Here is a 23200-nt window from a genome sequence, read left to right as displayed (position 1 = left end):
ACCAACAGAAAATACTGGAAGGGTTTGGTGGGCATTGACCTTGAGTTCTGGAGTTGTAGTTCACCTACATCCATAGAGCACTGTGGACTCAAACAATGATGGATCTGGACCAAACTTGGCACAAATACTCAATACCTCCAAATGTAAACAGTGGTGGAGTTTGGGAGGAAATAGACTTGACATTTGGGAGTTGTAGTTTCTGGGATTTATAGTTGACCTACAATCGAAGAGCATTCTGAACTCCACCAACAATGGAATTGAACCAAACTTGGCATACAGAACTCCCATGACCAACAGAAAATACTGGAAGGGTTTGGTGAGCATTGACCTTGAGTTCTGGAGTTGTAGTTCACCTACATCCATAGAGCACTGTGGACTCAAACAATGATGGATCTGGACCAAACTTGGCACAAATACTCAATATCTCCAAATGTAAACAGTGGTGGAGTTTAGGAGGAAATAGACTTGACATTTGGGAGTTGTAGTTTCTGGGATTTATAGTTGACCTACAATCGAAGAACATTCTGAACTCCACCAACGATAGAATTGGGCATACATCCCACACAGAACTCCCATGACCAACAGAAAATACTGTGCTTTTTATGGTCTTTAGCAACACCTGTGACACCCCCTCACGACCCCCCCAGGGGCCCCAACCCCCAGGTTGAGAAATGCTGCACTATCATCAAAAGAGGAAGGACTGCCTTTTTTTTGCAAACACAGTGACAGACAAATCTACGTTATTTCTAGAGGTATGGATGTTTCTGCCTCCTTGGCTGAATCATGGATAAGACAACAGTAACGAAACAGAAGGACAAAAGGCAGATTCCCACAGAATTATTGAAAAATTGCAACCTGCTTTACATACAAAAAAGAACACACGTCTCCCTCATCTATCAGAAGAGCATTCTGCTTCTTTCAGAACATAGAAAGGTTGTTTATCCCAGAATTTCTCAGCAAGCTTAGTTACTGCCTGTGCTGGACTGAGGATACTGGAAATTTTAATTGCAAAGAGTAACTTTTTAGGTTCTGGAAAGAACAGAATTCACTGAAATATGCACAATTCTCAGGGCTGGTTGAATGTGTTAACAGTCTGATCGCTGATTAAGACTGGATGTGCTTTATTATTATTAAGATTTTTTCTTTACCCAACTCACACCTAAAGTGGGACATTGGTGGAATTTGCAACTAGAAATCGATACATCTCTAAGCTTCTAGCATGTTTGGTGCAGTGTATATTGGCAAAAACTACATTCAATTCTAAAATGTGTACAAAGAGAGAAAACTTCTGGCAACTGGAAGTTGTGTCTCACTACTGTGATTAAGATGACAGAAAAACAATAGCAGGTAAAATAGCATCTTACTTACACAGAATATGTGTCACAGAATCCTTCACAAGAAGGTATCATGATAGGAGTGATTGATTTACACCGATCATAATAGATGTATTGCTTCTTTTGAGTAATTTTACAATTATGTGACAAGAGTACACCTGAAAATAAATGTGGAGGAGACCACTCAGTAAATGGTATCTAAGTTGCATCAGACATATGATGAAACACAACATGTGTATGGAACACTTTTATTTCACTAGAAAAAAACTCAGATGTAATTCCCTAAAGGCCAATTGAAATCTTCCGTAGTACCTTACAAAATCATGGGCCCTTTCATACTACATAGTTATAGCATTATGATTCTGTTTTGTTTTTCAAGAAATCTCATCATACCAATGCCCCCCCCCCCATTTAGTTCAATTTCACTGGAAAAAATAAGGCACACAGGGTACTTTGTGGCTGCCCACACACACTCCCTCCTTCCCCCTTCACATGGGGCATCACAACAAGATGTGTTGGTATCCTGTTCCTTCCCCCATCAGATGGGGGAAATTGTGGCAACCACATTGGTGCCCTGACTCTTTTCCCTTTAGATGGGGGGGAAAGGCCTAAAACTGTGGGTAACTCTGTTGGAGCTACTCAAAACTCAATTGCCTTATCGTCTTTGGCAAGGAAGCATCTTGCCAACCTTCCTTGCCACTTCGGCCATCAATGAGGTGGGGCACGGCCTGCATCATGTGATAGTGCTCAGCAGGTTCCGTAGCTAAAAAGGAGCAAGGGGCCAAAAATCCCATGTGTGGTGAGATGGTGTTTCTGGAGACCCGGGATTGGCAATTTCAGATCTTCTGGGGAGGCCCTGCTCTCGGCCCCACCTTTATCACAAGTGAGGTTGGTGGGGACGGGAGACAGGGCCTTCTCAGTGGTGGCCCCTCACCTGTGGAATTCACTCCCCGGGGAAATTAGGTTGTCAACATCCCTCCTCTCCTTCAGGAGAAAGCTGAAGACATGGATATGGGACCAGGCATTTGGGTAGTCTGGCAGGGTAACATGGTAATGATGACTAGAGTTGGAAAGGACTATGGCAATGCAAAACGGATTGACGGATTTTAGAACACGATGAACGCAGGCTTTAGAGTGGTTTTTAGTTGATATTGTATTGTGTTATATTGTATTGTATTAATTGTCTGTTTTTAATCTATTGTGTTTTGCTATTGCATTTTATTGTAATTGTGGGCATCGAATTGTGCCGGATGTAAGCCGCCTTGAGTCCCCCCTAGGGGGTGAGAAAGGTGGGGTATAAATGACCGAAATAAATAAATTTAAGGAAGGGCATTTAGAATTCTCCATCCAATTCCTCCTCTGGTGCGGTTGCAAACCACGAACCCAAAGACTCCATAGGATGCATGTACGGTGTGAAGATCCCTTACCTTGCCAGCCTGGGTGGCAGGGCCTAGGAGAGGCAGGCTAGTTAGTTTCAGCCTTAGAAGGCCTGGCAGAGGGCAGCAAGAGCCATTTTAGTTTAGGGAAAGCTCCATTTCAGAGAGGGGGAGTGGCCTAGGCCTGAGCCAGCCTTAGAGCAGCTAGGATTGGTTTATTAAAGGGGGGGCGGAGTTGGACTGTTTGGAGGGAAAGAAAGAAGCTGTTTTAGTCAGTCAGTCTGTTGATGTTAGAGTTAGAGCAGGATTACAGAATTAGCAGTTCGTGATTAGAATAGGCAGTTTGCCTGAAGTTTGCCAGTGAAGTAAGCTGTGGCAAACTGGGTACAGCTATTTAGGGAAGAAATAGCTGGGTTTTGTAGTAGTAACTGTAACAAAGAACCATTCTCATGCAACCGTTACGCTTTTAAGTACCAGAACATTTTATCTGTAACAGCCAAGCCTATTAAACAGCATTCGCTTCATTCTGTACTTTTATTCAATAAACTTTCCTTGTTTTTTTGAAACTCAAGCCTGAGTCAAGTGTATATTTGGGGATTTAGTCCCTTTTCTTTTTAAATCAACCTCACCTGTTCTCCATCAAAGAAGCCATTTAAAAGACACAGTACTTGGTGGTCTAGAAAGCCTTTTTAATAGTTTAACCAGCTAGAGGGTTCCTGTTCATTTAGTTTATGGTGGCAGCGAAAGTTTAAATAGAGAGACATCTCCTCAAATGTTATATTGGTGCCAAAGTGGTGTGAAGTCTTTATTTTTAAAGGAAGGACAGTTGGTGGGATCTGTTTGCCCCCTGTCCAGAGATATTGTTTGGCCACACGACGTGCCTTTATAATTTAGTGTCAGATGGTGGGATTGATCGTATTGCCATCTGCATATCTTTATATACGGCAGTTGAAGCAGAATCAAAGTACACTAACTGTGTCTTTATTTCATCCTCATAAGCAGGAATTGATAAGTTACATAGTTTTAACCTTGTTGTGCACGAACAAAGGATTTCTTCCTAGTATTTGGTTGCTATTTCCATTTTTGGGAAGATTTTCAGGGAATCCTTTTGAATAAAAATACACAGGGCCTTTCTGTGAAAAGCATACTGTTTTCCTGTCCAGAAAACACATTTTCTGAACTAAATAAAGCGTGTGTGAGAGAGAGTGAAAAAATGCTATTTGATAGGCCACTATCGTTAAGAGGACTGACTACAATACGATAAAAACATTGTTACTGTTGTGTGTCAACACATTTGTTCCATGGCTAGCTCTGATAATACAGACTTTCACAAGCTTATAAAACCATGCAAAAATCTGGTAGATTTATTTATCAGAATACACAAATTGCCCCCAAAGACTTTCCAAAATACAATAAATCTCTTGGATGCTCTTTTTTGTTTTATTTTTCTTGTTTGGATCTCCCAGGTGTCAGGAAACCCTTTCCTTTTTTCTTTTTTTTTACCAGAAAACAAATGCTAATGAATATTATTTCCATCTCTGCTTCTAAGATGGATGTCAAGAATAGAACTTCCTTCATATGTACAGACTGTTACAAATAAAATACTTACAAGTTTCACAACACCCATCTGGAGTAGTCTGTGTGGTTCCCTGTTTTGAAAAGAAATATAAATATTTACTTTGGTCAATAGAAAACGTCTCCTGCTATTGGAGCTGACCACTGAATTTAAGTTATAAACTTTGCAAACATGAGTAGTGATCATATAAGCCTCAAGTAGGGTTACCACTTCAATCGTTGCAAATCAGTACAGCTAATAATAAAAAATGAGAACTACAGTTCAACATGTTCTTCACTCTCACCATAGAACATCTAATATTTCCATGTAGTGCATTATAATCAAGTTTTAGCTACTCTGTACAGAGGAAATGGGACAAGCAACTGTGAAGGCATTTTCAGCAGTATCTGAGGGACCTTCCAGGCAGGTCCTATATCCCAGGATCTGATCCCAGGTTTTCTGCTTTAAACTGGATGATATGAGTCCACACTGCCAGATAATCTGGAATAAACCAAAAACCTGGGATGCAATCCTGGAATATAGGGCCTGTCTGGAAGAGCCCGACTGGACAAGAGAGACTTCCTTTTTCTGTTTAGATGCAAACTTCTATATCCTACCAGTAGGAAATTTATTTCTTGCTCTTTAAAAATTCATTTCCCTCCCAAAAATGTTTTGGATTTCTTCCCCCCTCTCCCCAATGCACACAAATTTAATTACGATCATGTTCTGTCTTCTTAATGTTAAATTCTCTCAAATTAATTTCCTCTTTCAAATAACTACTTTTTGGAGACAATAAATATTCTGAAAAAGGAATCTAAGGGGAAAATGAAGCCTTTGTTTCTCTGAATTGCATAAGAGTAAAATGCCTTGTTGTTGTATCACTTATGCCATCTCTATTCACTTAGCCCACATTAGCCATGCAGCAACCATCTGCTCAATTAGACTGGAGAAGTTTGAGAAACACCTATAAGGATGAATATCATGATACACCCTGCCTGAGCAATTATAGAGAGGGGGAAATCTCTTGTGACTATATTTTACTGTCACTGAAAATACTATGTTAAATTTATATCCTGAATATAACTTGCATTTTTGATGAAACTCCTCAAAAACAAACTGAAAAATTCTTCCCAATCTGCATCAGTCAACTTTGGTATTTACAGTTTTCCTTGCATTGAGAAGACCTGCCTGCCTTCCTCATACAGAGAAAAATGTATTGCCATGTAGATGTTAAAGATGAGGAAAACCTCAAAAAAAAAAAAAGGAATGGCAACTCCCTCTGAAAGTCTAGGTATGCAGCTTAGGAATACTTCTACACTTCTGGAAGGTTAAATGGCAGCTTTGGCTGGCAGTGCCTTTGACAGTTTTGGCCATACACCAGTTTCACTCTTTCCAAAGAAAGCAGATTTTTCCAATGTGGTTTGTGCCTTCATTCCTCCTGATTCGATGGGATTTGTACTGATTTCATATTTATGTTGATGTGTGTGTGTGCCATGGTGCATTTTGTGTTCAGAACAAGAAATATACATTAAAATATTTCATTTCAGCTGGACATAGACCATTATTGTTAAGAAGGCTGACTACAATATGATAAAACATTGTTGCTGTTGTGTGTCAACACATTTGCCCCACTGCTAGATCAGATCATCCAGGCTTTCACAAGTTTATGAAACCATGCAAAAATCTGGTAGATTTATGTAAAGATTTCACCAATTTGTGAAGAGTTTGTGAAGGAGTCACCAATTTATAAGGGTTTATTAATTTGATAGCATAGCTAATAGCTGGTAATATTGACTTGGTCTTTCTTTAATGTATAGCGTGACTTAACTTGGAAAGGAATTGTAACAGAGACTGGGCTTTAAAGAAAAACAATAACAAGTTTATTGAAATGTGGAAGGAGCGTGATGGTTTCAATGTTTCTTACTCTTAGAGGCACATATCTTCATAGGTTACATTTATAACGTTTCTTAAACAACTCTGGAAAGCATTCTTCCTTCCACTAAACAGGTTTCAAACTTATTTTTCTTCAAATTGTGTTTCTTCCCATAATAGATTACTTTAGTTACAAGCTTATTATTTCTTTGTGATGTTTCTGTTGCAATAGAGATCCTCACTGGGTTTCTCTCCCCTTTCTCCCATACACTAACTATTAATATAAATAAATCAACTTGACTTATTTAAACTACTCAGGCTAAAAGCCAAAACCTTCGTGACTCTCACTACTATAGAATCAGCATTTCTAACAGTACACAGACTGTAGATCAACCCACTGGTTCTCAACACACACTAGAACCAGCCTCTCCTGTAGTTCGCTGACTACAGACTGACTGCTTCAAAATGGCTGCCCTGCCAAGTGGCAGTTGGCTGTGCCCTTGTTTCCATGGTAACCCAGCTCAACATGAGCTGAGCTGACCTCCATCCCCCCTAGTTATACAACTTTAAATACTTACCCTTTAAACATCTATCTATAATTATACATAACTGCAAGTTAAAAATTTACACTTCACCACAATTTATTTACCAGAAGTAATAGTGATATGAATATACAAATACATGGCTACATTCAGCACTGCAGTCTAAATTTCTTCATGTTGAAAGAAGACTGAAAAGGCATTCAATTACAAATGTTGACAGATTTGATCTAACCAAAGACTGCTGTCCTAATACTTACTGGAACACAGTTTGACTGATCTAATATTTGGCAAGCTTCTACTGTGCTACTCAGAATAAACTGATCTGATAGCCTGGTGCATAGATACTGCGTACAGTTATCATGTGGATCCTTGTAGCTCTGCCCAACCTGCAGAGGAATAAAGAATATCCAGAAATAAGTTATTGATATCTATTTAAAATTCTCAACATCACATTTTTCATTATTACTGTCTAGATGGTATCTTTTAAAGGTACACAGAACAAGAAGTTATGGAATTTCCCTACAAGTTAATGTATAGTTACTAGAATTTAGGACTGTATACATGTAAATATTGCGGTGAATTTGATTTCTGTACAGGAGCTTACAATACATGCATTAGCAAAATGTAAAATACAGCCGTACTTGCAACTGCTCATCCAAATTAGAATTAGTGGGGACCTGATAAGTCCTACTCAAATAAGACCCATTAATTAAATGGTTCTACTCTTGGATGGAGCCCATGGTGGCACAATGGGTTAAACCGCTGAGGTGCTGAACTTGCTGATCAAAAGATCATCAGTTTGAATTTGGGGAGCAGGATGAGTGCCTGCTGTTAGCCCCAGCTTCTGCCAACCTAGCAATGTGGAAATATGCAAATGTGAGATCAAGAGGTAACACTCTGGAGGGAAGTTAACAACACTACATGCAGTCATGCCGGCCACATGACCTTGGAGGTATCTACGAACAATGCCAGTTCTTTGGCTTAGAAATGGAGATGAGCATCCACCCCACAGAGTCAGACACAACTAGACTTAATGTCATGGGGAAACCTTTATCTTTACTCTTCGAACTTGCAAACAAATATGGATTTAAGTCTCATGTTATTTCTTTCTCCCAATATTTTTGAGTAATACAAACCAAGATTATAAAGATATTTGCTTATTTTGCAATTTGCATGATCTAACCTGAGCAAGTGTAACTTGAATAGTATTGACAAAGACAATTAATGAATTGACCATTTTCAGACAATCATATCACATCTTAATAAGAAGAGATATGAGTAAGTCTTTTCATTGGCTATAAAATTCCCAATATATTGTTAATATGTTTATTTATTTATTTATTTATTTATTTAAAAAAGATCAGGTCAAGTCAGTTTTAACGCTGATTGCATTTTAATCAGTTTTAAGGATTTAAACTGTTTTTAACACCGTTAATATTTAATTCTATTTTAATGTTTGTCTATTTTCATGTTTAAAGTCATACAGTTTTATTGTAAGACACTTTGAGTGTCTGTTGCAGAGAGAAAAAGCAGGGCATAAATAAACATAATAATAAAATAGCAGATATTGAAGCAATGCAATATTCTGAAACTTCTGATACATAATTTTAATTGCATCATGGTCTATTTTACCAATGTAACTGCCTTTTAAAACTGTTTTAAAGTCATGTTTTTAAAATGTGTTTTTTAAGTTACATTTTCATGTGTTTTTACTTTATTTTGTTTTAACACATTTTGTGAGGTGCCTTGGGCTGCACACTGAAAGACAGTATTAAATAAATAAAATAATATTTCTCTCACTGAATTTTCCCCTCATGCTAAGCTTTGGGATGTTATGCTGTTGAGGGATAGAGGAGGATATCAGTAAAGAAAGACAAAACAAAAACTCTCCTTTGAGATTTCTCCTTTCCCCTGAGGCCCAGAGGCAAAGAGCCAAGCTGTGATACTCAAGGCCAAAATGTGTGATCTTGGATTGCTAAACATATCCCCTTTTCATATAGCCCCTTTGGTATTCCATTTAATGCAGGAAGGAAGGGGGGATGGAACTGAATATAGCATTTTCAAAGAAAACATTCTGAAATATTATGACCTATTGTTGTGATGGCAAACCTCTTAGAGACAGAGTGCCCCAAACTGGGGGTTGGGGGAAGTGTGGGTGAGCACTCAGGGGGTGAGTGAGGGAGGTGAGTCTGGCGTTGGCACTTGGGGGGTGGACGACTGAGTGAACGGGGGGGGGGGGGGGGGAGAGGCAAGCAAGTGAGTGGGTGAGCAGGCTAGTGAGTGGCGGGATAGTGAGCTGGGGAGGGTTAGAGAAGGGTGCCAGGAGAGAAGGTGCTGTGTGCCCCTTCTGGCACATCTACTATGTTTACCACCACTGACCTATGGCAACATTGCAATTATTTGCAATAGAAATAAACAACATACCCCAATGCTCACTGTTCCAGATGAAAGTTCTGCCACACATTCTGTCTGCACACATTCACCACAACATTTTCCTTCTTCCTGGATATAATGGAAACCCTGAAGATGAAATAATGTTGGCTATTAGATGCCAATATCAGGTAACCTGAATTTATAAGAATTTCCAAAACATAAAAAATTACTGCAAAAAAACCCTGCAAGAAATATATTTCAAAACCTTGCATTTCCTACTGGGAAGCTTCAGCATTTATGAAATCCTGTTAACAAATGATGATGAATGTCTCAATTACTCTGTAGGGAAGAGCCTTCTCCTTGGCTGAGTCACATGCTCTCAGTCCCAGAAAACTTTATGATAGGTTCAGGGTCATCATACATGAGAAACACAAAAACAAAACAATATAAGCAAGGTCAGGAAGGCATTTTCCAACCAGTTTCTGCTTCATGGCATCATCTTGCCCTTCATCTAGATTTGGGAAGGCAGCTACCAAAGCGACTATTTACCTTTTGACATTCAGTAGAGCACTTCATTGGTAGGCATTTAATTTGGTTGGTTTTGGTCTTAGGATCCTGTGTTTCAGTGCAGATACATTCTTCACAAGAATCAGAAGGTACCAAGAATCCAGGCTTTAATGAGATATATCAAAAGAAAGGAGAAACCAGTACATAAATTCAGCATGTGAACACAAAATTGTTAACACATAAAATCTACAGCTTACACCAATTAACATTTTAACACAAAATTATGTTTCAACAAAGTATCCCCACATTAAGTCGAGTACAGTCTATTCACCCTTAAGAGACATTGCTGGTGTTTTTCCTTTAAATTTACTGTATTTTCTTTTAAAACTATTTTATGATTGTTAGCTTTTCTTTTGATTTGAGTGGATATATCTTAATACAAAAACATTTTAACCTGATTTCTGACTATATTATTATACATTTTAAAAAGACTGGAGTTTTGAGGGGTTAAAACTTTGTAAATATGAAGGTATTCAGCAACATATAAATTTCAGGTCATTAGCTACAGCAATATCCCAGCAACACACAAAGGGAAGCAATTATATTCACCTGATACTCAATTCCTTGGTAAACACAAACATTTTTTGGTCCTGTCAATAAAAGAAATGCAATGCTTATATTTTATTTCTCTGTTGTATGGGTTTCATTGGATCTTTTCCATTTTTATTCTTAAGAGGTATCAAAAAATCATTGGCAGAATACATAAAATATCTTAATGCAACTTCTAATTTTATGATCACAGACAACCCTCATACTCTGTCTAATCAAAAATAAGACTTACTGAATTCATACTTTTTAATGTGTTATGTTTTAACTGCACTGTGATCCTAAAAATAAAGTTGTTGTTGTTGGTATTATTATTATTATCATCATCATCATCATCATCATTATCAGTGTGACTATCTCAGGTAAGTATATAGAGAACTGCAACCTTACTCTACTCCTATGCCAAAGGATGTATGTAAGTTTGGTACTTACTACAGAAATAAATGGGACAGCATGCATCTTGAAAAGTGACTGTTGCAATCTGGAAACCTGGGTTGCATTTCGGTTTGATTGGAGAACAAGAGTTTATATCACATTCTGTAAATGAAGAGATAAAAGAGGATACTGTATTTAGTCAATTATAATGTGCAGTCAAATGTAATACGCACCTCAATTTTGAAGGTGTGCACTACAAAAAAAGTATTTGCTGTCAAATGTAATGCAAGATGGAGGTGGCTGCAAAAAGGCTGGTGGGATCCCATGCCCCTCCATCAAGCCTGGTAGGAAGCCGGCAATGGCTATGAAAAATCTGGTGGGAAGCTGTAGACTCAAATAAATATGATATATTCATGTTTTACAGGTGACAAGGGCTCCTTTTACAGTGCCATATAAAAACAAGATCATCTGCCTTGAACTTGGTTATATGGCAGTGCAGACTCATATAATCCAGTTCAAAGCAGATAATGTGGATAATATCAGTTTTGGAAACATATGGTTATTTGCTCCCCTATGTAAAAGGAATCTCCAAACTCACTGCAGCAGTTTCTTACCACACACTGTTTCTGTACAGCAAGGGTCTTCTGACTGTATCCTCACTATAGGGACAAATCCTTCTGTGGTGCAAGTGATTGGTGGAAACCTGGCACATATATGGGATGTACAAGAAATATCCAGTGTCTCCTTGCTGCAGGTGCAGACTTGACAATCTTTTTCCCAGCTCTCTCCTGGCTGTATGATAAATATGAAATAAATAAATAAATGCCAGCACAGCTCCTAATTCTAGAAATGAGTTTCTAACAACATCATCTGTGTAGGGAATTTGCAGGAACTGATTCAGTTCGGTCTCTGGAGAGATGATAAATTTATGGGGGAAAACGTATATTATGATTGTATTATCAAAATTTAACTGTCAAAATAGTGATTCTAACTCTTCTTAGTCTTCTGTAAATACATAAAAAGTCACCATAATATCATGATACAATAAAACTTCTGACATCCTGTTGAATGAAAATGATTGGATACAACTTCCCCTTAATAATAATATAGGCATCACATGGAGTGGTTGCTTATTTGTCAGTTACTGCTGCATTGTGTTTCCTACAAAGTGTCCCTTCACGCAAAATTATCTTGCAAGAGATAAGATCTGCAAAATTGTTTGTTGCACGGCTGTAGCCTGGCAAACTGTAAACCTGGCAAACTGTTTTTAAATGTATATTTATTATCATTTATGTAATTGTGTATTTTATTGATGTTTTTATATTGTTGGAAGCCGCCCTGAGTTCCTCTTCGGAGGGCGAGAATAGGACGGGATACAAATAAATAGCTCTTTTTGTACTCCTTACCTGTCTCACTACACCATCGGGTCCTTTGCAACCTAAAAGTTAAGACAATTGAAAGATGAAATCAGGAAGAAAGCAACACAATTACATGACAGATACAAATATATACAAATAAGGATGCCAGAAAGGTACATAAAGGAATACATCTGAGAGCCCCAGCTCTCAGAACATTCTTATTTCTAAATCATGATGTTTTCTGATTAAAAAAACAACATTTAGTTCAAGCTAAATACAGTGACATTTATGTTTCTGTTTTCTTTTTTATTGCTGTATTCTGAGTTTCACAAACGCATTGTATACATGAACCATTCACAGACATCCCCATAACAGTTAGTTTGGATTTTCCCCTCTACCGTCAGTTCCCTTACCACAGAAGGAGATACACATATCATCACTGTATTTCAGCTGTATCAGTCCATCAGGGCAGAAGCATCCTTCAACAAATATTCCTTGAATTTCATTTTGCAGTAGATTGGCACTAGAAGTATTTTTTCTGTAGAATAATTTTTCTGAGTTAACAGTGTAAAGAAAGTATTGAGGAATACAATAATTCAGATTTCATTACCTTTTATTGGTTTGTTAATGAATTCATCCAGCTTATGAGCAGAAGTCAATTTCCAGAGCACTACATTATGAACAGCTTGATCCAATAATTTAGAACAAAATGATCTTGTTAAGACAAAGGCAGATAAAAAAATTCTAAATGATTTCCTTTCTTAAAGAGCACACTTTTGGCCTGGATTATTTTTGAGCAAGAGAAACAGAAAGCACTTGGCACGGTTATAGAATATCCTGTTTTAGAGAGAGAAAAAACAACTAGAAAACTATCAGATGAACACATGGAGACAGAACTTATTTTCCATTGTGTATTGATTACAAATCACATGAAGAGTTATCTGATACAAACTTCCTACTTAAAAATTACTCACCCACTAGAACAAGTGAGCCTTTCCATCCTTCCACATGGATTATAGATTTGACCCCCAGAGCATGTGAGTTCTGTGAAACATTAATTTGTATCAGTTGAAATAAATTTTCCTTATATTTTGCATTTTTCTAGCTTAAAATATTTAAGGATTGCTAAGTAGGTAATGGAGAAATATATTCAAGAAATCTAAGTCCATTCAAAAGTCTTCACGTATAGTATGGGAGAGGAAAACTCCTTGTCCTCATCACTTTGTACATGTAAAGCAGTTCTTCCACACTTTCTGTGGAGTTCTTTGCATGTGAAGGATGATCTAGGGCAGACTGGCAAGGGCAGCCGCAAGCAAATAAATGCTACGATTTGCCATCACCTTTTTCCACCTCTGCCCAAAGAAAAGAAGGAGGTGCAGGAAAATTTCACTGCAACAGATAGTGCTATAGTTCTGAGGAAGGGATCTCTCTATTTATGTGCGCGTGTGCATGTGTGTGTGAGTGTGTGTGGCCTTGTCCCAAAAGTAATTAGATTGATTGTTTTAAAAAATACATTGAACATACATGCTGAGTCACATTGCTCTCAGTTCTAGACTCCTCAGCTTTCTTATATATGACTAGACACAAAGATTACAACACACTAATGTACTGGCTGCTACAAAGACCAGATTCAACTGAAGAAGGTCAAACAGACTGCCTGGGTTCCCCCTTCACCTATCTAAACTCCCACTTTCCTTTCCTGACCCTGCTGTACTGCACAAATAAAATCATTTTCATTACTTTTGGGACACACACACACCACACGGACATCCTAAGGAAGAAATAACCTTTCTATTCTAACTGCCAACTGAAAGAGGTAAGTGGCAGCAGTTGCTATGAGAAAACGAACTGACCTTGGTTTTCTAGCATAGGCTTCCATCTGGAATGATATAGTTCAGAAAGGACTGTATCATTCCCGATATTTCTGATTATAGAATTTTTCTCCCCCACTGGATCATTTTCTACATTTTGTGGGCTTTCCTTTGTAATAGCGGTTGCCCAAACTATATTCAGCAGAGCAAAGGTTTCAGTGATATAGGCATGTTTAACAGTATCTTCAGTTCTAGTTTAACTCCATTTCAGTGTTTCCTTTATAATGATGTAAATTGCTTACTTGGATGGCCAGATTTAGAGGTTTGTGAGAACTTAATTTCACAATTTTTAAAAACAGAATTTTCCAAATCTCACAAATCTGCTCAAAAATGCAATAGAAAGAATGAGAGAATTGAAAAATTTGGATGTGAAAAAACTAAAGTAACCAATTCATCCACCATGTAGTGCAAATCTTAAACTATGAGTTGCAACCCCATGTGTGGTTCCTTAATCTGAATTTAGGGTTATGAAAATTGTTTAGCTTGCCATCTAGTGGCTGTTTTAGACATTTACATGAACCCAAGAGAACGGGTTCATGTAACAGGTTCGTGGTGACGGCCGACAGGGAGCTCTTGCGTGGGCTGGCCCATGAGGTCACGAAGAGTCGGAAACGACTGAACGAATGAACAACAACAACAAAGAGAAAAAAAGGAGAGCCCTGAGGTACTAGATGATGGGCGTTTAGCTCCCAAAAGTTTGTGTTTGAATCATATATTATCAGCTATGTTTGATGTTAAATTAGGCTATAAGAAGGGAGAGAATGAAGGGGAAGGTTCTGAAAATAAAACAGAAACAATGGGGATAGAATAAAAATTTCCAAGATGCACAAGCTCTTTATCATCTATTCCTGACAAATATTTAACCAAAAAAAAAAAGAAGAAGAAGAAGAAGAAGAAGAAAGTCTTACACATGTGTTTTATTTTGGTTTTTTGCTAACTTGGGGTTACCAACTTTTTTCCTGAGAAGTTATATATTTCAAACTTCTGCGTTGGTGGGAGATACAACATGATTCCATTATAGAATCCATTATATTTGGTAACAAAAAAAGGGCTACAATAACATGCAATTTGTTAGCGATTTGGGAAGCAAAACAGCTCACCACACTTCCTGCTGGTTTTACTTCTCCAGTCTACACAAATTCCATGGAAGCCACACATGGCTGCATAAGCCTGGAGACTTCCACATTCAGTGTTCTGCTTTGCTGAGGAGCATCCATCAATAACACAGGCATCATAGTAAGGCCGTGGGGGCACAACACTGTGACATTCTGTTAAGTTCCTTATTTAATAAAACAGATGGAATTATATGTTTTGGCCAACATTTTCAAAGAACAAGAAGTAGAAATTAATTCACCATGTAATTTGACTACCATAAGAATAAGAGAAGGGGCTATCTGCTGAAATCCAGTAATCCTGCAAAAAAGATATTTTTAATAGATGGATGGCATCATCCATTTGTTTTCATATCATAAGCATGACTACTGAAAGATTAATTGTGCTCATGCACTGTTAAAGTTGTAGTAGTATCACAAAAATCAAATCTTTTCCTGAACCAATCTCTGAAGTCATACAGACTTCCTGCTGTTTCCCATGGCACACACTGGCACTAAGAGTGGATTGGACATGCCATTGCTCACAAACCGCCACCCCCCCCCCCCCCCCCCCCCGGTAAAACTAAAAGTTTATCCTTGACATTAAGTCTAGTTGTGTCCCACTTTGGGAGGTGGTGCTCATCTCCATTTCTAAGCCGAAGAGTTGGCATTGTTCATAGATGCCTCCAAGGTCATGTCACAGACATCACTGCATGGAGCGCGGTTACCTTCCCACTGAGGCGGTACTTATTGATCTACTCACATTTGCATGTTTTCAAACTGCTAGGTTGGCAGAAGCTGGGGCTAACAGCGGAAGCTCATCCCACTTCCCAGATCAGAACTGCAAACCTTTTGGTCAGCAAGTTCAGCAGCTCAGCGCTTTAATTCGCTGTGCCACCCCCTAGTGCCTTGGAAATTCCTCAAAGGTAGTCTCCATGTCTAAAAATGTAGCTATAGTTATAGTGAGGTAAGTACATTTCCTGATGCAGGATGTTGGCTATACGTATTTTTATTCTTAACACTGAACTTTCTACTAGATTATAATGCACAGACACTTTCAACTGGCACTTAATTTTTCTCATGTGCTTCTATGTAATTGATTTTGTGTTTATGCAATTTGCTTCATTTGAAATTAAATTTAAAAAACAGAGAAACGTCATTATATATTTATCTACAGACTGAAAAACGATCACTGAATGTAATTGTTTCAATGCTTGGGTACCTGCAAAAAGATAGACAATAAATGAACACCTTATAAGGGATGAATGTAATAACATTAAATGAACATGTACATTACCAGATAAGTTTACATAAAGGAGGACCTGTACAAGCAGCCATTTCAGCTTGGGATGGTTGGAGGTGTTGACCAGAATCACAATGTCTAGTCACAAGATCCATTACTTTCCAATCATTTGCCATCTCTGTAAAAGAATCTGCGATCTTGCCATTCCTTTGCATTGCATCATCTGACTTTTTGTTGTTACATGTGCCTGACAATGATAAGAAGGGCAACTTTGGTAAAGGCTAAAAAGTCATGAGCACTTGTAAACTGTCTAACACAAAGAATCTTCTCTTCCCCCCCCCCCCTCATGCTCTCTCTCTCTCTTCGTGTATGTGTGTGTGTGTCCCAGCCTTCCTGGGGGATTCTTACCATGACCTTCCACAACCTGTTAGAACCCCTCCCCCCCCCACCACTAAAGAGCTATTGTCATGTCAAGCTCAAGCTCTTCTTCTGATTTTTATCAAAAATTATAAAATAATCTTAACAAGGTGATATGTAGCACTCCTCTATTCCACATACACTATTTCTCTAATACAGATAGACTGTTAGTATAATTAAAACCCACTTGGTGCATTCACTATTCCTTGTACACTTACCACATTGTCCTTCAGTGTTGTTATAAAAAGTGCTAAAAGGCAGGTTTATATAAAAAGCAAGATGAGTGTAAAAAATGTAGAGTCCGATTTCAGGAATTTTAACCACCACATACTGACTGGAAATAGTAATTTCAAAGGCATCATTGGAAAAACCTGGACTGATTTCTTTATTGTTATATAGTACCTTAAACGTAATTGGAACAAGTCAATTAATTATGTCAAATACTTTAAACAATCAAATGATAAAAGGTAGGTATTTAGCAACAACAATACAAGTGGTTTGAAACAGAAGTTTAAAAAGCGAATGTTAACATATTACAGTATAATGGGACAGCTACACTAATATTAATCCGATTTTCCCTTTTTAGATCTTCTTAAAGTGATACACAAGCATAAAAGGTTCATTTGGAGGTTTGGGCTGATATCGGGATTTCCCCTTTGACAAAGAGATATACAGTATGGCTACAAGGGATATGTTCCTGGGATTCACATAGATACTCCAAACTGTGCATAATAGTGCACCATATTGAAACGAAGGACTTCTGGTTCAAAAATATCATAGAATGACCCTGGAAGACCTAGAAAATGCCTAGAGATGACATATTTTCTTGGATGTGGATAAATTAAAACATGGACACAGGGGTCATACTGTATTCTTGAAAAGTGTCAGAAATTTAATAATGGTGCAGTTTTCCACGGCACATATATGCATACCCTCCTTCAGCCTTACTTGATTGGTCACTTCCATTTTTTCAAAGGAGGGTAGGTGAGATTTTTGTGCTTTTTCCATGATAAAACAGATTTCACAGAGTTTGGTAAAGCTGCCTCATGAAATGAAGCAGGGAAGCTGAATTCCACTGGTATGTGCTGCCTTATTGGGCAACAACACCAACTGTAACAGTAAAGTGAGAGTATTCTGTCTCTAAAGAATTAACAAAAAAATCACAATCCCACAATGAACACAAAGGAGTGATACCACAGATAGTAGTCATAACTGACTACGATGCTTGTTCATCATATCACACCCAAGATTTAAAAAGCACAGTGAGGAGGCAAAATTGTTTCAGAAGAAAGTCAAATATCATTACTAAATATCCTTCAGTAAATAATTCAACTTTTTTCTTTATTCTCACTTTCTCAGTTATTACAAAAACAAACTCAATGCCAAGATGTGTAAAATAAATAATAATAATCAATATATATTCGCCATTTATTAAACAGTAATCTCTATAACAGGGAAAAAAACTTATCCAGATATACCTCCCTCTCTTTCTAATTTATTCCACGTCAATTTAATCAACTGATTTTGATGGCAGATTGGCTCTTATTATGATGTAAAAATCCAACTCTTACCAAGTTGTCTTCTTTTCCATTTTCAACTCCCCGTGTCAAAATGATGATAGAGTGGTTGTAAAAGATGAAGAGCGTCATGGAGCAAACAGCTCTTTCTGAGGCTGCACAATAATGATTGTCCAGCTGAATCCAGAAATTTTGAGAGCCAGGTCTCAATGGCTTCATCAGGAGATAGGTGCAATTGCCACGAAAATTATAATAGGATCCATCAAATGTTAAATAGTGCTGATTTCCCCAACCACTACAAGCACCTAAATGCACATGGGTTACACACAAAATAAGGGGTCATATAGCTTAAGTAAAGGGCTATTAAGGCAAACACACATTAGTTCACCATACATAGGTTAACACATGCAAAGCAATATTCAGCATGCAAAAAAGGTAAGGGTTCCACAATATACAAAACGCTTGAGCAACTGAGGAAGTCCAACATCTGGTGCAATCTAGGAAATCCTGAATGTAAAACTAATCCTCTTTGCAGTCATGAGGAAATCTGTCAATTTCACTTTTTACTGATTTGCACATTTTTTTTCTTCTGAATAGGTAACTCTATAAAAATTAATGGAAATGAAATTATAATCCGTCTAGCCAAATTCAATGGGTATTGCTATTCACTGCACAAAGATATTGCATTTGCCTATGTTACTGTATTAAATAAAAGCTCTCCCCATTTCTGTCAGAAAGAGGCAACCCCAATTTAGCCCTAAAATGGTTAAATACTAGGCTGGTGCAGAAAAGTCATATCACATTATAAGTCGTAAGAAATTTGTTAGCTTCATACTTACAACAAGATATCTGACGTTTGGGCATGGTCCCCACCAAAAGTTTAAGAAGTAAAGCTTAAGAGGGCTCTGATTTTTAAGTTTCAATTCCTTTTGAAATCTTTCTTTGTGTGATGCAGCAAAGAAATCACAGAGCAACCAAGCCCTACTGAGAGCCAAATGTGTGGAAATGCCTCTCAGCCAATCAGGGCTGGGAGTGGGGAGGCTGAGCAGCCACCATTTTGGTTTTAAATTCCAGAGTGCACTGGCTCCATTTGCACTCTGGAAGGGATTGAGGCAGGAGGGTAGAGCTTGGGGCAGGCAGACAGACAGAGAAGGTAGCTTCTTACATGAAGAAGAAGGAGGAGAGTAGAAGGAGATCACTGGTGGCTGCTGAATAACAGTCACTTGCAAAGGGGCCACAAACTTCAATATTTTTGAGTTTAATAAATAATATTATAGAATAGCATTAATAACTTCTGGCTTGTACACACACCATCACAAGGGGGCAACTGAACTTGGAAACTAACATTACTTAGAGTCAAATATTATAGTATAGCAATTAGCTGCCTTGGATGGACACACCCAGCACAAAGGGGCAATTCAGCTTGGAAATTGACATTATTTTGAGTCAAATATATTTTAGCAAGCATAGCATCAATAGCTGCCTGCTGCCTTGGACACAGGGCACAGGTTGGCTGCTGCTGCCATTACCTTTTGGCACATCAGCACAAACCCTGCTTGGAAATTGAAATTCTTTGAGTCTGATATTATAGCATAGCATTAATACCTGGCTGCTGCCTTGGACACAGCTGCATTTTGAGCATAGGTTTTGGCACAAAAAAATGAAGTTTCTGGAGTATAACTACTTTCAAAGTAAGGACTACACAATTAAACAGGAAATGACATTTTCAAATTAGGAAGATATTTTCTGTATTATGATTATGATTATTATTCAGAGGTTGGATGGCTATCTGTTGGGAGTGCTTTGATTGTGCTTTCGCTGCATGGCAGAAAGAAGGGGGTTGGAATGGATGGCCTTTAGGGTCCCTTCCAGCTCTATGATTCTATCATGTATCTATCATACAATATTATATAATAATATGAGAGACATTCAATGACATAGCTTTTGTGGCTTGAAAAAATGTCTTTGTCAAAACCTTTTTTAAAATCCTAAAATTATTAGCTATAAGAATATTTCTGAAATGATTCTCTATTATCTTGTGTCATTGTGTAGAAAGTTCAAGGAGATAGCTCTTGTAGATTTTAAAAAATAGGTAATGTTGTTTATAAAAACTTTGGAAATTCTCCAAAAACCCATAGATAAGTGAAACATTCCAAAATTTGGTGGCCTAACAGTGGTTCTACTATTGTAGCCAGTTTCACCCCAATCGCTGTCAAAATGAGAGAACAATGAGCCTCTGAAGATTCCCCAATGCGCAATTACCATAATGAAAAAGTAACAAAATTTTGTTACTCTCATTACTGTAGCAGCATTTTCGATACTTTAGAAACAAAATGCCAGCACACACCCCCTCCCCCCAGTTTTGTAATGACATTTGAAACGTTTTTATGGATCATACATTCCTATTAAATACATAATGATTTAAAACCCAGACTTCTAACAAGAAGTCCTCATTGCCCTGAAGCTGGATGGATGAATCTGTGAGTTTCAATTACTTTGGATTTTGAATCTGAATATTTTGAAATCTCAAACTCTTTCTATCCCAAATAGGAACAAATCAATGAATGAGATGAAACAAAATGTTTCTGCATCCCCAGTCCTTTGTTCTTCATTGTCACATCATTGTGCAGCTTTGAAAACACATCCTAAAGTTATAAACCCACAGGAATAGAATCAGAAAAGCTGTGTTCATCATTGTAGATTAAAGAAAAAACATAAAGAACTTCCATCATAATAACTTGTCGTTGCCTCTACATAAGATATTCTATCAGATTCTAATTATCATGTGCAATCACATTAACATACAATTGGATCTTTGTAATACTTTAGAACAGGCCTTTCATTGTTCTCATCCAGAACTACCTGACATGTAGGTGAGTTGGTGTCACAGCAATAGTACCTTTGGCTTTTCAATTGATATTTTGGTCTTCAGTATACTTGTAAAACAGCTACAATGCTTGTGCATTATTTTCGCTTTCTACCTACTACATACCTACCAAAAAGACAACTTCAGAAGCTGGGAAATTACTTTTTAGACTATAACATAATCAAATCATTCATCCCATTGTGAATTATTTTAGAGTCAGCATTATAAAAAAGGACATTGTTCCAAAATTACTTACACTGACACTCAGAATTCCCACAACAGCCAGATGCATCTCGACTTTTTAGAAGAGGCAATCCATTGACACAGAGTTTTAACTTTGGGGGTGGACATTGCACATCAGATACTTTAATGTTTTTGCCACCTAAGCAAGTGGCAACGTGGCATCTTCCATATGTCCATATTTCTTGAAACTACCATCATATTAATTGAAAGAAAAGCAAAAAAAAGAGGAATAAATAAAAATGGCTTTGCCATTGTCATTCAGTCTGTTCCATTTTATTCAGTATTACTATACTGTACTTGCTCTGTCAAAATGCTGTATAATAAGTATCTGAAAGTATCTCTCCTTATGAACCATCTAGGACCTTAAGATTGTCCGGGGAGGCCCTGTTCTTGATCCCGCCTTCATCGCAGATGCATTTGGCGGTGACAAGAGACAGGGCCTTCTCAGTGGTAGCCCCTTGGCTATGGAACACCCTTCCCAGGGATATAAGATTTACTCCCTCCCTTCTGACATTCTGCAAAAAGGTTAAGACCTGGCTCTTTGAGCAAACTTTTACTAATGGAGCATAATTAGACAAAAATGAATATATGGAATGACTGATGGTGCAATTGGAGAATGATTTTAGTAAGGAGATGCCAGGGATTTTGTTTTTTACAGGCTGTATTTTTATATCACATTTTAAATGTTTTACTTGTTTTTATAACTGTTTTAACTGTATTTTTATAATTGCTATGGCATTGAATTGCTGCTGACTGTGAACCTCCTTGAGTCGCCTCCGGCTGAAAAAGGCGGTATACAAATGCGGTAAATAAATAAATAAATGTGTTTCAGTGTCTACGGATTGTAATGCCATATAATTCTTGAATAAAATAGTTTCTGATTAGGCTATTAAATTTAATTGTTCCCTTACCATTTTCATACAATACACAAGGATATATACATCTTTCCTTAGTTAAAACAATCGCAATTATTATCTACTTCATGTTATCAATAGTCTTAAAGTTTTCCTTCTGGTCAGTATAGACAACAAGAATATCCTGTATTTGCTAAGTTAAAGTAATAGGAGGCTGAACCAATTGAACAGTGGTTTTGCAGGTGCAGAACCAAGGATAAAATTAGAGCAGGCTTGTAGCTTCTCTGATGCAGTCACTGACAGCACAGCTCCCACACAGCATCTGCTAGTTAATGTAGAGACAGAAAGAATAACTCCAAATTTCCTCATTCTTGATAGAGAGCACATCTTGATACATCAGCACACCTCACTAAGAAAACTATTGACTGCTGTGTGTAGGGCAAGGGATCTCTTGTTTTTTGGATGTTGATGTTTCTCCTGATTAAAAACAAAAAATAACACTGACCTTGTGATGAATGTATTGCCAGCTTTTAAGTTTCCACATGTGAGTGTGAGGGTGAGTGTGATGGAGAGCCAGAACACGAAAGGGGACTGCTGAATTCTACTCTTAAAGGGGTAGTCACCCATGGTTTCCCCTCTCAATATGATGAGGTGGTAAGGTAGCTCATAATTAATTTAGAACTGGTATACAGAAAAACAGGGTGAAACATTGCAATGCTACAGTGACCTGATTTGTAATTTCCTCTACTCTGTAAGTTGCTTCAATTCTCTGTTTGATAAAAAGGCAAGGTGTAAAAAAAGGGACTTATGGATACTAAAACATAAGTAAATTAGTATTAAAACATTGTTGAACTCAAAGTCATTTAATTCGTTTAAATCTATAACACCAATCTGTTAACGCCCTTTTCCCAGCAATGTAACAAGTGCTGAAAGTGTGACTAAATAAAAAGAATTTTCTTTGGAGCAAATAAAAATTCGTTTAAATGATACAATAAGAGCTAAAATCCAGTCTTTTGATGTAGTACCAAGTGACTTTGTACTTTATTTAAGATCATATAGAGTAGCCCCTCCAGACTGCAAGACCTCAAACCTGCATCCCATCATCAGGCCTTATTAGTACTACTTATCCAGGTGTTGGTAAGAAAGGTGGGAAAAGGTAGCTATGATGGCAATTAGGAGATGGAAATACTGCTTATCGTC

General features: G+C 37.6%; 1 protein-coding gene across 1 annotated transcript in view; it reads right to left on the bottom strand.

The window, feature by feature from the left end:
• Positions 1-23200, bottom strand: part of LOC132762552 (mucin-5B-like) — a 70119-nt gene that overhangs the window by 933 nt on the left and 45986 nt on the right. Inside the window, exons 30-45 of the mRNA XM_067466556.1 lie at positions 21160-21334; positions 18092-18342; positions 16739-16922; positions 16158-16350; positions 14870-15048; positions 12873-12942; positions 12312-12436; positions 11947-11978; positions 11155-11332; positions 10598-10702; positions 10169-10209; positions 9602-9724; positions 9104-9199; positions 6937-7065; positions 4320-4359; positions 1369-1492 (exon numbers count right to left, since the gene is read on the bottom strand). Of these exons, the coding sequence (XP_067322657.1) occupies positions 1369-1492; positions 4320-4359; positions 6937-7065; positions 9104-9199; positions 9602-9724; positions 10169-10209; positions 10598-10702; positions 11155-11332; positions 11947-11978; positions 12312-12436; positions 12873-12942; positions 14870-15048; positions 16158-16350; positions 16739-16922; positions 18092-18342; positions 21160-21334 (2045 nt within the window). The remainder of the gene's footprint in view (positions 1-1368; positions 1493-4319; positions 4360-6936; positions 7066-9103; positions 9200-9601; positions 9725-10168; positions 10210-10597; positions 10703-11154; positions 11333-11946; positions 11979-12311; positions 12437-12872; positions 12943-14869; positions 15049-16157; positions 16351-16738; positions 16923-18091; positions 18343-21159; positions 21335-23200) is intronic.

The sequence above is a fragment of the Anolis sagrei genome, chromosome 1, assembly GCF_037176765.1.
Source record: "Anolis sagrei isolate rAnoSag1 chromosome 1, rAnoSag1.mat, whole genome shotgun sequence".
NCBI classification, from domain to species: domain Eukaryota; kingdom Metazoa; phylum Chordata; class Lepidosauria; order Squamata; family Dactyloidae; genus Anolis; species Anolis sagrei.
Note: the sequence above shows the minus strand (reverse complement) of the source record. Positions and strands in the feature narration are given on the sequence as shown.